At 39.9% G+C, this 15,191-nt stretch overlaps 1 protein-coding gene across 7 annotated transcripts in view; it reads right to left on the bottom strand.

Moving 5' to 3' along the window:
* The window catches only part of ntrk2a (neurotrophic tyrosine kinase, receptor, type 2a), a 151,783-nt gene that overhangs the window by 112,989 nt on the left and 23,603 nt on the right, over window positions 1–15,191 (bottom strand). For 4 of the 7 annotated variants that reach the window (XR_007040658.1, XM_047381907.1, XM_047381909.1 and 1 more), the window contains 3 exons: window positions 14,987–15,001; window positions 13,067–13,104; window positions 12,732–12,831 (listed from right to left, as the gene is read on the bottom strand). Coding sequence is in view for 6 of the 7 variants with exons in the window: in XM_047381907.1 (XP_047237863.1) it covers window positions 12,732–12,831; window positions 13,067–13,104; window positions 14,987–15,001 (153 nt within the window). In the remaining variant the exon portion in view is untranslated. The remainder of the gene's footprint in view (window positions 1–12,731; window positions 12,832–13,066; window positions 13,105–14,986; window positions 15,002–15,191) is intronic. The other 3 variants (XM_047381908.1, XM_047381911.1, XM_047381912.1) reach the window with 1 other exon arrangement.

Raw genomic sequence — 15,191 nt, 5'->3', positions numbered from 1 at the left:
TCTGTTCATAAATACATTGCAAGCTGTTCAATAAAGTAGTCAATTAGAGACATATTCAAATGCTGCTCCCCATAAACAAACAAACAAACCACACTGGGACCACACCAGTCCATGTTTGCAAGGCAGCTTGTCAAACTATGATCCTGCTGTCAATATTATATCAGCAGTCAATTGGCAAAGGTTAATAACTAAAACCTGAGCCAATGTCTACTACTATCTTAACAAAATATTTCCTCAGATGAGGAAAAGCACCCCTCTAAGGTACTCAAAACTGTTTTTGTGGTTCTTCTCGCTCAAAACGTTGTCTCCAGGAGTTTATTTTACTTTACGTATAAAAAGGCTCACTTTACTTGTAAAGCGCAGCAGGAACAAAATGCCGTCAGGCAAGTGCACAGACCAGGTCTCCGAGCAACATTTGACTTTGTAAAAGAGCAGCTTCCATCTTCAGAGCACTTCAAACAATAATTGCCCTTAGGATCCGCCATAGGCTTTAAAACGTATCTTCCTCCTGCTCTCTACACTGCAACTATTAAACACATTAACTTGACTCAAGATATAAAATAAAATAATAAAACGGGAGCCTAAGTCCTCTTCCTCTTTCATCCAGCAACGCTCAGTATCAAGTTTAAAGGGCTAATGCAAGGCAGAAGGTACAGTGTCATAATAGTTTGGATATGTGTTTAATACTCTTGAAAACAACATTGACTACTGCAGAAAATAGCGTGGAGGTTTCAGCCTACATCTTTCTCCAATTTTGATTAAAATATATTTACATATAAATGAAATAGCAATACTTTTTACGATACAGATGAAGCGAAACATATGGGCTTTTCATCAATTGCATCAGCTCCATTATTGGACATAATATAATAATCAATTTAAGATATACAAATTCATCAAAAATAATTCTGCAATATGCCCTTTCCTTTTAGTAAATCTGTAATTTATGTTTTCTTTTCGTTTTTTTGCAATCAGGCTTGTCAGCTGCAAAATAATTGTGCATGAAGTTGTATAGCACTTTCAAGGCAGGCCTTTAGAGCAGCAGAGGAGTAGGAGCTTCAGGCAATTTACCTCAAATAACCCGTAGACCTTTCAAAATGTGTTTATGGTTACTAAGGAAACATTCATGTAAAGAAAGACAGGTTTTCATGCCATCTTCCATTCAAACTTCCTAATCAGAGGACTTGTGAAGTGGGTAAACTAGTGGTAAAGAAACATTTAACACAATAGCCCAGAATTTAAATTAACACGTTCACTCAACCAGGAAAGATTTCATCAAGTAACTACAAAAAGCTTTGTTTCAAACTCTTCCTCCATTTCTGCCTGTACATTAAAAAGCATAGAGAGTCGATAATCTTCACTTTGTGGCTCTCTCTTTGGTGTTGCACATGTTTTGTTTTTGAGGCGAGCAGAGCTCATTGAAAACCTCAAGAGCTGGAGGCGAGAGCTGCTTTTCATCAGGGAGTGAAGGAAGAAGAGGAGGTGGCGATGCCAGTGGATGTGGTGGGTATGCTGAGCATGCTCTGTAAAGCCTGGGGCCCAGAATGAAGCTCCACTGACCTTGAGGGTGTCATTTCGATCGATCAACAGAAAGGAGCGGTGTATGCATGCGAGGGAGACAGAGGGAGAGAAAGATGGAGGTGCCCAATTCAACCAAACAAGGAGAAAACTGAAACCTGCACTAATGATGAATCATTGATAAGTGGACAAAGGAGGACGTCATCTTTCATCTCAGTTTTTTGTGCTCTTTGCCTTGTTCCATCTTAGTTTTCAATGCGTGTGGTCTATCTAAGAGGAAGAAATCTTCTTCCTCTTACTTTGTTTCTCAAGTCTTTTGATTTTCTCCTATTTCTGTTTTTCTACTCTTACTCACTGACAAATGTCAGTTTTACCATTTATTTCCCTTTTCCTCCTCTTCTCCATCCGGCTCTCACTTTCTTTATTTCGTAAGCGCTGATTCACTAACTGTCATTTTTTCTGTCATGACATTTCGGTTTCACTGCTGTGTCAGAAACAGGGTTGATGTTGGCACTTCCCTTTCTACAGATACTTCAGGAGGATGCAGCTACAGTGCCTGTTCATACAACTTGAACATTTCGTTTTCATTATGTTGCACTTAAATGGACTTTACCGGGATTTTATCCAATAAAAACAAAGTGGTTCATGGTAGCTCTGAAGGAGCTGCAGAGATCCACAATCCAGGCATGATAATCTGTTGACAGGACCATTAGTTGTCATAAATCTGATCATCATGAAGAAGTGTCCTGAAGAAACCATTATTAGAAAAAGAAACACAGTAAGTCCCATTTGATGGAGGAGACACAAGGAATGCTTGGAGGATGTTGCTTATGGGTGCACTATCTGCCTACATGTAAAGCACTATCTGTTACAGAAACTAACACTGAACATCCCACTGAACACATCATCCCCATTAATGCATCCTCTACGTTCCCCTTCAAAATTATAACAAACACTTTGTGTCAATCAATCACATAAAATCCCAAATAAAAACATTAAAGCTTGTGGTTGTAGCATTATAAAATGTGAAAAAAGTCCACAGGGAGTTTAGGTTTTTGCAAGGCGCTGTACATCCTTCCTTATCTGCATCACACTGTTGGAGCTGCTTTCTCTTCAAGAGTTGGTTTGGGAGGGTCATGTTTAATTTTGTTGAATCTTTTTGTCCTCCAGATGGTCTTTTTAAGCCAGCCTATAGTAATGTTTTTCTCTTCCTTTGAGGTTCTAAATTTTTTACTTTCATTTTCCTAAGCATCACGTGAATGTGTGTCACCTTCTCCAGAGCAATTATGTGAACATGTTTCTTTTTAAACATATCTAGTTTTTGTATGACAAAAATAATAATAATAATTAAAAATAAAAACATTGTTACAAAGTAAAACCTGAAAATGAGTGAAAAAGTAGTTTTGATGTTATTTCTCTAATAATCTGGCACAATTACGCCAAAGGTTGAATGGTGATGCAGTTGCCTAGCAGCAAAAAGGTCCTGGGTTCGAATCCAGGCCTGGAGTCTTTGTGCATAGAGTTTTAATTTTCTATCCATGCATGGATCGGCTTTCTCTGTGGACAGTCCAAAAACATGGCTGTTAGGTTAATTGGTTACTCTAAATTGCCCTTAGCATGAGTGAGTGCATGCATGAGGGTTAGGGTTAGGATGATAGGGTTTAACAGAGCAAACCTCTCCAATGAACTCCCCAAATACAGACAGCATATTATGTGTCCCACCAGAGACAAAAACACACTGGACCATTGTTACACAGCTTTAAAGGACTCATATCATGCTGTTACCAGGGCTGCTCTGGGTTTTTCAGATCATTATCTAATCCACCTCATCCCAACCTACAGACAGAGACTAAGAGCTTCTAAACCCAAGGTTCACACTGTTAAGAAGTGGACTGAGGAATCAAAGCAGGCCTGCTTTGAATGCACAGACTGGACTGTTTTTGAAACTTCAGCCACTGACTTAAACCAACTAACTGATGTGGTGACATCATACATCAGTTTCTGTGAGGACATGTGTGTGCAGACCAAGACCTTCTGCACCTTTGGGAACAACAAGCCATGGTTCACTCCACACCTCAGGAATCTGCGCAGGGAAAAGGAAGAAGCTCACAGCAGTGGAGATTGGGCGCGGTACAGGCAGGCCAGGAACAAACTAATGAAGGAGATCAAAGCAGCTAAGAGAAGCTACAGTGAGAAGCTTAAGAACAGCCTTTCTACTGGTGACGCTTCAGCTATATGGACCGGTCTGAGAAACCTGACTGCCTATAGGAGCCCCCCCACTCATCCTGAACAGAGTCGTCTCCTGGCCAACCGTCTGAATGGCTTCTACTGCAGACATGACAAGAAGCCATTCACACCTCAAATCATCCCCTCTACATCCCATTCAGGAACAAATTTGACCCATAAAACAACCAACCTCCTACCTTCAGATCCTCTGCCTGCACTAAAGATCTCAGAGGAAGATGTAAATAGGCTGTTTCCGCGCATGAAAACAAAGAAAGCTGGAGGACCTGATAACGTCTCCCAATCATGCCTGAAAGCCTGTGCAAATCAACTCGCTCCGATCTTCACAAGGATCTTCAACAAATCACTGGAGAAATGTGAGGTCCCCTCCTGCCTCAAACGATCCACCATCATCCCGGTTCCCAAGAAACCCACCATCCTAGGATTAAATGACTACAGGCCTGTAGCCCTGACGTCTGTGGTCATGAAATCCTTTGAGCGGCTGGTGCTGAAGCACCAGAAAGACATTGCAGGCCCCCTGCTGGACCCCCAGCAGTTTGCTTACCGAGCAAACAGGTCGGCAGATGATGCTGTTAACTTAGGCCTACACTTCATCCTACAACACCTCGACCACCCAGGGACGTACGCCAGGATCCTGTTTGTAGACTTCAGCTCGGCCTTCAACACCATCATACCAGACATCCTCCACCAGAAGCTCACCCAGCTCAACGTCCCAGCCTCCACCTGTCAGTGGATCAACAGCTTCCTGACGGACCGACAGCAGCAGGTGAGACTGGGGAGCATCTTCTCCCGATCCAGATCAATAAGTACTGGTGCCCCCTAGGGGTGTGTTCTATCCCCACTCCTCTTCTCCCTGTACACAAATGACTGCACCTCATCGGACTCCTCCGTTAAACTCCTTAAGTTTGCAGACGACACCACTGTCATTGGACTGATCCAGGACGGTGATGAGTCTGCATACAGACAGCAGGTGGATCGGCTGGTACACTGGTGCGGTCAGAACTACCTTGAACTGAACCCACTCAAGACTGTGGAAATGGTGGTGGACGTTCGGAGAACACCACCCCCCTACACCCCCCTCACCATCCTCAACAACACTGTATCGGCCGTGGACCACTTCAGGTTCTTAGGAACCACCATCTCTGAGGACCTGAGATGGTCTTCACACATAGACACTGTTCGAAAGAAGGCCCAGCAGAGACTATACTTCCTGAGGCAACTCAAGAAGTTCAATCTTCCACAGGAGCTGCTGGTCATCTTCTACACTGCCATCATTCAATCTGTCCTGTCTTCATCCATCTCAGTGTGGTTTGGCTCATCCACAAAACAGGACAGGTCCAGACTGCAACAAATAATCAGGACTGCAGAGAGAATAATCAGAGCTGACCTTCCCTCCACCCAGGACTTATACAGGTCTAGGGTCAGGAAAAGAGCTGCTAAAATCTCTGCAGACCCCACACAACCTGCACATAAACTGTTCAGAGCTTTACCTTCAGGCCGTCGCTACAGAGCACTGTTCACTAAAACCAGCCGCCACAGAGACAGTTTCTTCCCCCAGGCTGTTTCTCTGATGAACATTCAATAAAGTACAAAACAAAAGCATACAGATGTTGCAAATGCACCTTTTTATTATATATGTGTACATTGTAAATTGTAAATATGTATATTCTGTAATGCAAAAACAGAACAAAAGAGCAAAGTGTACCGGAGTCAAATTCCTTGTTTGTATATACGAACTTGGCAATAAAGTTGATTCTAATTCTGATAATTGTTTGTCCTGTGTGTCTCTGTGTTGTGACTGGCAGACTGTCCAGGGTGTACCCCACCTCTCACCCAATGACTGCTGGAGATATGCACTAGCCCCCCTGCGACCCTGCACAGAAAAAGCGGATATAGACAATGGATGGATGGATGGATGGATGGATGGATGGATGGATGGATGGATGGATGGATGGATGGATGGATGGATGGATGGATGGATGGATGGATGGATGGATAGATGGATTGATTACTCCAAACAGACCAAATCTCCTTTCTGTCAGGAATCTTACTGATGCAGTAGGTTTAGCCCTATTTGGGGGTTGGCTGGATTTGAAATAATACTGGCAAATATATTGAAAACTAAATGGGTGAGCAAAATCTCGCCTTTCTGCATCATAATCTTAAACTTCGATACAAAAAATTATTTGATTATGTTTATGTTACTGGTTAAGTAGAGGCACGTTTAAGCAGAAACAATTATGGGCGCTGACTGGATATTTTAAAAGCTGTCTGCCTACCCAGGTAAGATTATTGGCATTAAACCAACACAGAGTCTACAGAGACACATTTGCATGCAGCCCTCCAACTGGGTCTCTCTGCTGCAATGATGTTGCACAAAGGATGCCATGAAGTTAAAAAATACCACCTGCATCAGTCCAATCAATGTTTTTTGCACTGATCAGTATGAGAGTCATCAAAAACATTTTGGCCCACAGCCTATCTTGTTTAACCACTTGTCTAACCACAGTAGTAGGAAGAGCTTGTTGCCATTTCTGAAAATGTTTTACAGTTCAAAAAACAAATGACACAAATACTTCGGTGAAGCATATCTGCCTTTAAAAGTACAATTATTTGTTTCAGTCAGTTTGTTGACATCGAAAGCTCCAAGTTTGTAGAAGCAGGCAGGGGTGCAGACGGGTTAGCCAAGCTAACACCCACTTGAAAACAGAAAGAAGAGAAGAGACATCTAAAGACAACTCAAATGGCAAAAACTCAGGCAAATCTTAGAATGCTGATTTTTTTCGCTGTGTGAAGTACGACCCCATACGTCCAGATAATCAACATTAAATTATACCAGATAGGGAAAAGTTGGTCCTCCTAGTCTGCCCTATCATCTGTTCGACTGCAAAGTCTGTATGATGTTTTTGGCATCTGCACCTGCCCACTGCAACCTGTAAAGACTAAAGATTTTAAGTACTACAGTATACGTTTTAGTTATTTTATCCTCTCTTGTGACAGTTGACAAACCACAACATCATTAGACTTTGGTAAAAATGGTATACCAGCTGAAAGGTTGTGGTACCACTGACCCATATGCGTATGTGTCTGCGTGGTCTAACTACCATTTGTGTGATCTTTTTGTGCAACCTTACAATCATGCTGATGCAAAAAGTATCAGCATGATATCAGCAAGTATCTCAAAGGCCTAAAACAATAACGCTGCTTTGTTTATTGTTTTAAGACCTTAGTATTACGCCAAAGAGAAGTTGTTGGGTTGTTTGTTATTTCCATAGAATCTGTAAGAAAGCAAAAATGCACTCACTTGCAAAAAAGTTTCAACTTAATGAAACATGCACTTAATAAAATGATGAGACCTGAAAGGGGGTTCTAGGAAGTTAAACTACGGTATACTAATACGGTATATTATAAATGACATCAGGTTCTAGCACTACCCTGGTTTGGGCAGTCTATTACTTATACAATACTTATGCAATAGTTTTACATTATAGAAAGTTCATAAAAATACTTAGGATTGTCCGCTAACTGAGGTTCATCTGTGCAGATGCAATTTCAAATATATTGCCAAAACACTGATGTTATGGATGTATGATTCTGTGGCCTTTTCTAATTATCTCTTTGCTGCCTTAATTAAATTATCTGCCCTTGTTACTTATCTGCCGCACCGCTCACTGCTACAGCTTGCACAACATAACTGTTGATATCACATAAGATGCAACACATAGTCAAAGATAAACTGATACAAGAGGATGACACCCTTCAGGCTCTCATCCTTAGGGGCAAGGGCACAACCATGGACTCAGGGGGTCTGAGTGCCGACCGCCTATCAGATGCTGATGGTTAAGGGGTCAGGCCCCTCAAATCAAGGGTGCAAGAAAGAGGGGGCTGTGATCAGGCTCACTGGATTGAATGAAGATAACCCATAAGTGAAAAAGGGGCCCGCCATCTGAGCCAATATCCTTTACAGTGATTTCTGTGACTTAATGAATAATGTTGATATTAAAGGAATCAGAATATTTGATTTAATGGTATGAATGTTGTATTAGGTAAGTTAATGACAGGTTGATTAAGTGAAATTAGTTAAGCACATGTCATGAATGAAAGTATTAATAGGTTATTTTTAGTTATGTGTTCACCTCTCTATAGGTTGATTTTTAGGACATGTGTTAAGTAATAAATGTAGGCTGCTTTAAAGTAAAAAGTTTTCTAATTGTGCTAAACAGGTACATTGTTTTTGATAATGATGAAATATTTTTGACAAGGATCCATTTGATTAAGCCACTATGTGGCCTGCTTTAACGCTAATGATAACAGTAGTTCCTAATTACCTACAATTGGGCATAACCTGCCAGTATGAACATATGATTTTATATTCCATTTTAAGACTAACCTTTTCAGGTAGCTGAACCTGCCAAAAGACGCCTGGGGATGTCGCTCAGGGGGCAGAGAAGATGGACGAAGACAATCAACACTTAGGGTCTACATTAACTGATTCACATGTTAGACAGAATTTTCTGCTGTGCTTCAGGCTGTTGTCTTTTCTCTCTTTTCTCTAAATCACGCACATACAGGTTTGATGGAGTCAGACTTGTCTCCACTAGGTGTATGAACTGTTGCTTAGACACAACCAGGGGTCTACCAGGCGTTCCTCCTTGGGGGGGGGGGGGACCACGTGGACACCCGCTACCACACAACCTAACAGATAGACACCATAATGGTGACACATAGTCTTCTGATAATCACTGAGGGAGGGCACATCCATTGCAATGGAGTGCCAGATATAAAAACTATATGTGACCTTCTATCGGGGCTCTTCGTCATCCTCTAACAGACGGCGACAGTGCGAGACGGGAGCCTCAGCGCTGATCTCTGTAATCGTTCCTCTGCCTTAATTTAGATTAAAAGAGCTAAAAGTTAGAAACTGGTTGAGAGTCGTTCATTTAAGAGTCTTTAGATAGATATGTGTATATTGTACATTGTAAATTGTAAATTTGTATATTCTGTAATGCAAGAACAGAACAAAAGAGCAAAGTGTACCGGAGGCAAATTCCTTTTTTGTATGCATGAACTTGGCAATAAAGCTGATTCTGATTCTGATAGAGTGATGATTGTTTCCGGGGTCCAAGGACCGGAGGGGCTCCGAGGCGTCTGACCGCCAACAGGGTGCTGTAGCTCGGACACTGAGGTCAGTTTCGCTGTAGGCAACACAAGACATATTGTAGCCCAACAACAAGTAAATCAAAAATGTGTTGACCAGAGATGACTGTAGTATGACAAGAACAACTGCACAAAACAACAGCACCTTCCAAAAGCTTTCACACCCCATGTAACTTTTTCATATCTTGTTACATTGTTTACATTTTTTATTAGGATTTTACAGTATAGACCAATACAACATAGTGCATAATTTTCAAGTGGATAAAGATTTTTCAAATGTTTTTACAAAGACCATCTTTTACCACAATTACAGCTGCTAGTAGTGTAGGATATCTCTCTAATAGATTTGCCAAATAGTGCAGTCAGCTGACCAGCTTCCCTGTCCCTGCTGAAAATGGTATCCCCACAGCTTGATACTGCCAACACCATGTTGGGCATGGTGTGTTTTGGGAGATGTGCTGTAATGGCTTCTGCCACACTTGCCGTTTTGAATGTTGGCGTAAAGTCAAATTTTGGTCTCAGCTGACTAGAGCTCTTCATGCACCTTTCAGGACAACTTTCAACAAAAGCTTTCATCTTGTCACTCTTACATAAAGTCAGATTTGGTTGTCCTCTCAACAGACTCTTCCCCTTGCAACCTCCAGTTACCATAGGCTTTATACTGAGATTAAATCACATACAAAAGGATTGCATACTATTTAGGGGTTTTAAAGTAAATGGGGCTGAATACAAGACTCTCTTTTGGGAGGCAAGTATCCTCTTTGTTCATTTATGCACTACTTTTGTTTGTCCGTATAATATACAATTTAAATATACTTTACAGTATAAAGTTGGTGGTTGAATCATGACAAAAGGGTCAAATGTTTAAGGGATGTGAATACAAGGCACTGTATACATAAAATACCCCTCTGTGAGTCAGAAAGCAGTAAAAAACCTGCAATAAATGTTTTCTGTGAGTTATTAATGGAGGAGAAGCAAAATGTTGTATTCATCATAAAAAGTGTAAACAAGCTACTGCAGCTTTTTAATCTGCAATCAGAAAGAGATACTGCCAGGTTCAGAGGTTATGTTTATTCACTGCACATCTGTTGCACAAGTCACAAGACCATGGTAAACGCTTAACACACTTTTTGTGCACAAGTTCAAAGTCATTGTCAGCACTGACTGCTTATGTGGGTGTGTGTACGTCTGTGTGCACATGCCTCTGATAAAGCAACCATGCTCAGATGAAAAAATGCTAGTTACTTTACATTAGCGCCCATGGTGTTTTGCCATCAGGGATTTTGCCATCAGGGGTTTTGCTATCAGGGGTTTTGCTATCAGGGGTTTTGCCATCAGGGCAGGGGTTGTATTTCAGAGGAACTTTGGTCAATGGTCTCATGACTATTTTTTCATCATAATTAGCTCAAAAAAAAAGTTTGACTTTACTTAAAGAAAAACAGAAATATTCTCTGAGTTGATTTCCAATATATTCCAAATACAAATGTTATTTAGAGGTAGAAAAATAGTTTCACTCCTCACTCCTTCAACAAAAGACAGACCAAAAACAACTCAGCTGTATTCTCTGGCCTGACAAGGAGGAAGGCCCTGAACAGCAATTATAATAAATAGTAGCTGTAATCCGTAGCTTTATTTTGTATCATTTGTAACATTTACCATTTTACAAATAATTCAACTGTCAAATCCTTAATAGGCTCCAACAAATGGCCAGATGTGGGAAATGAAGAATTTTAAACAAACAGCAGTTTTTTGGAGTCAGACCTTAGCCTCTGTCTAACTCTAATCTGCGCCTGCTGACACCAGAGACACTCCCTCGATAAAGTCCCCCCAATGTCAATGTGCTGCAGGCCACACTCATCAGGCTGTTTGTTGAACATAAAGACGGGACCGCATCGTGAGAAGAAGGTCAAGAATGGAAATAAAGAAAGATGACGCTCAAGGCGAGTAATCAGAAGGAAAGAGAAACAGTAATGAGATCTAACAACTTTAAATTCCACATAAGTGGAAGCACATAGACAAGGAAAATTGTTTGGCTAACAAGAAATACACAGCCATATATATTTTATACAATGTATTAAAATGCAGAGAGGTTATTTTCTTCATTTCCTTCAACCTTATGTAATTTTGCAGGAGGATGGAACTATGTAACTCTATAAAAACACAAAATGCACATATGCTCCTCCTGTCTTCCATCCTTCTTCTCTGGAGGCCAAGTTTCAGCAATAAAAAGGCACATATATTTGGCAAACACATTTGTTAAGTCTCTAAATCTCTACATTTACATTCACCTTCTGTTTACTCATTTAAATTTTAAATGTGGACCTTTAGTGCTTCAAATGCTAGCAGAACAGAAGATGCCAAGATGTAATTCAATCCTGAAAAAGCCATATCTGTAAATGGCACAAAATGACTTCCCCAAAACATTTAATGCCTTAATTCCTTACCATGTAGGTATAATGAACCAAACTAGAGTCAGCTGAATAAAAAACACTCAAACAGCAGCATCAAGCTTCATAGAAATGTGGTTATACTGTATGTACAGCATGAATTAACACAGATATTAATGTTAGTGCACAAGAAAGAGAAAACATCAACCAAAGATCAAAGCTAAACCCATTCTAGCAAATCAGGATGTTAACAACTACAAGAAGAGTCAGGTTAGTTTCTAATGTAGCCATTGCAGAAGTCAGTGAGTGACTGTCCTTAAGATACATCGAAATAGAAAATTACGACTGAAAAATTTAAAAGCAAGTGTCTGAGCATTGAGGATTCAGCAATGGCTACAACAGCAGACTTGCATCTCCATGACAAAGACTTTAAAAGTTTAACCTGCATGCATGTTATTCACCAACAGACCTGAGACCCAGGAGAATGACTAAGCAGGCAGCAGTTTCTGCGCAACCAAGGAGGATTCATGGATACATAATGATCATCAAATTCAATAAAATCAAGTTGCTCTTACAGTCTAATTATTTTACACTCTGTTAAGTCTCACTTCCCAGAAACCGTACGTATCTTCCAAAATCAAACTAAAGAAGTGTAATTCAGTAAATCTGTGGACTTTGTGGTACAAGTTAGAAATGATGGACCAATTGTCTACTTGACAGCATCAAAACAATGTACTGTCTTATATGGACATTCATTTTAAATAACAGACATATTATACAGTTCTAATCATATATTGGCACAATTTCCATGGAAGTGTATGAATTTGATTTAAATTGCTTTAGTTAAAATATAACAGGAATACAGTAATTAACCCTTTCAGCTCCCACCTGCCAATTTTACAACACATAATGAAAGACAGTTAAGCCCAAAGGTATTCGTATCCCTGGCAGATTCGTACCAGCCAGAGACCCAACTTGAATCTGTTAAAGAATCTGTGGAGTGATTTAAAGATCAGGGTGATGGCAAAGAGGCCTTCCAACCTCAAAGACTTGGAGCTCATCACAGCAGATAATTGGACAAGATACCAGTGCAAACATGCAAATAGATGGTCAGCAATTATAAAATGGGTTAAATTGTTATAATGGGAGCATCTGGAATCCAAGTGATATTCAGACCAAAGTATCATATTTCAGTAAGACCTCATGAAATTGTGTCAATAGTTTTTTAAACAGCATTATATGTCTTTTTTAATTATTAGAAGTGATTAAAATGTCCTATTAATTTCTGATCCTGATTTGTTCTATGATAAATGATTTTTTACATAATATTCTACATTAATCCATGAAACCATCCACATTTCATCACCCCAAGATAAACTTGACAACATTAATCTAACCAGTCTGTGAAAAATAAGGTTGACATACCTTTGATACCAAACTTGGAATTTCCTCCAAACTTTAGGATAACCAGCATCAGCAAGAAACCAGTAAAGGCTACAGCAGCAATCCCCACCACTACATACACCTGCACAATAACAAAACAGAGTTATGTATCCGCTGATCTACTGTAGAAGCCACCAAACACAGTGACAGCTACACCAACTGCAACACACAGCACAACAAAAACAGAAGACACTGGTTGTTAACATATCGCTGATGGGAATAGCTGAATATTCTGAGCTGGGTTCATCTGTTCACATCTAACTTTAAAAAGTAGATACACCAGTTTTAGGAAAGAAGATACAAAGAATGAGACTTACAGCAACTCTGTCCTCAGGTGGGTCTAGAGTAGGAGTCTCTGTTGATGAAAGGATAAAAGGAAAAATGAGAATCAAAAAGTCAGTTTGAGAAATTATCCCTTTATTATTTTACATTTTCTTCTTTATCATTGGTAAAGAATATAATTAAGGTGTGAAAGATCTGAATCATTTAACTGCTAAATAGCTGATTTTGGATAACTGTTGGTGGTTTTTCCTTTCGTAGTTTGAATGAAATTGTCTGTAGTTTGAAATCTATAAGAAAGCAATGCAAGGCTCCTGATTTATTTACTTCCAGGTTACACGCAGGCAATAAAACAACTTGATGAAAGATTAGGGCTTAGAGCTGAAAAAGTATTTATCACTGCATGACTTGGTATAGTTTCTCTAGCAGCCTATGCAGGAAGCCCTCAAGTTATGCACAGTGTTACCTGCAATCTATTTTGTTTTGCATCAGAATAACTTTGATTTCTATACAAACTAAAACTAAGATCATCAAGATGCAGATTATACTTTCCTGCTAACTGACAAAAATTTTAAATGTGGAGTCTACTTTCTTGAGAGTTTGGACCTTTAATTACGCAGTAAAATATAGAGATGCTTTACTTAATGATGTGATTTTGAACTGAAATATAACTGAAATTAAGTGCCATAATATTTCCTTGTTATGGCAATGTTACCTTTTGAATGTGCTATGGTTGATGGTCAAGGACTTCAGAGGATTTTCTGTGTGAAATTGTCTCCCATTCAATAAAGACAGATTCAGGACCCCTACAACACATATCTGGTATGTGTCAGATGCTGATTTGGTGCTGTTGTTGATGCAATTGTGGACTTCCAGAGTAAATTGGCTTTTCTAGCTGACAAGCTAGAGACATGTCAAAGCAGTTGTCGGTGCTCCCAAATTCAAAAAGAAAGTGTCGTCTGTGGACCATCATAATCAGTTGTCCCACGTTATTTCTGCTATGGTGAAGAAAGAGCTTTTCTGTGTATTGGGTAGATTTTGCACAACCACCTTTTTTGCATCAGCCCAAGCACAGTCAGCAGCCACAAACATCTGAGCTGAGAGGGATAACCTGTGGCTGACCTTCTGTGGTGCGATCCCCATGGCCAATTCAAAGGACTTTGTGCCAATTTTTCCCAGTCTCGAAACGTCAGAGACGTTGCTGAGGTACTGAAACACTGCCACACTGACACCTTGACAACAGAGACTAAAGTCTTCTGCGACACAAGAGGGATTGTTTATATTACTGACTAATGGGAAGTTACTGGGCAGAATGAGATTCAAGGACAAGAAGCTACTAGGATTGACTTTGATGGACTTTACCACTCTCTCCTCCTTTTTACCAATAAATCTATACATTTTTTCAAGCACTAGACCCTGGGTGTGCTACACGACTGAATACAAGTTTACCCAGATAACCCTAAAAGCGAGTAAGGCAATGTAGCAGTTTTTATAACAAACTCTAAAGAGAGAAGATATGTTTCCAATGGATAGTGATAAAACAAAATGGATTACATAGTTGTCACAGTTGGTATGTTGTCTGGTGTGGCTCTACTACAGACAAGTGGAGCTTATGGGTTTGCTGACTGCCACTGCTTAGGGCTCTATACAGGGGACAATTTTATTTTATTGGGACATCAATGTGATTATCTATACTAGGAATATCAAAATTGCGGTGAGTACTTTCAGCTTTTGGTCCCCATAGCAAAACATTCGTGCACCACTGGTCTATACCTGCCTCAAATAAACTCAGGGACAGATAAGGTTAGCTTACAGAATGTAGATTATTAAATGTTATCGTTTCTTTGCCCATTTAATGCCCATTTAATGACTGAAGGTTTTAAGGTAAATTAAAAGCTTATTGTCAGTTTGTAAATGTGTTGTAAACCAGAGTGAACAAATAAACGGTAAAGCTGTACCTGAGGTTACATCTGCTGGCGGGAGGACGTGTCAAGACAAAGACAGATAGACAAATTAGATCTAAAAGTAAAATATGTTTTAGTTCAAATATTTTGACATGCAGCACTTAACAAGTAACCTTGTAAAACCATGCCCGCTCTCTCAGCTAGTTTAGGACAGCACAGCCACTTTACAAACACAGCACACAAACCAACAGACAACACA

The sequence above is a fragment of the Girardinichthys multiradiatus genome, chromosome 12 (assembly GCF_021462225.1).
Source record: "Girardinichthys multiradiatus isolate DD_20200921_A chromosome 12, DD_fGirMul_XY1, whole genome shotgun sequence".
Lineage (NCBI taxonomy): Eukaryota > Metazoa > Chordata > Actinopteri > Cyprinodontiformes > Goodeidae > Girardinichthys > Girardinichthys multiradiatus.
Note: the sequence above shows the minus strand (reverse complement) of the source record. Positions and strands in the feature narration are given on the sequence as shown.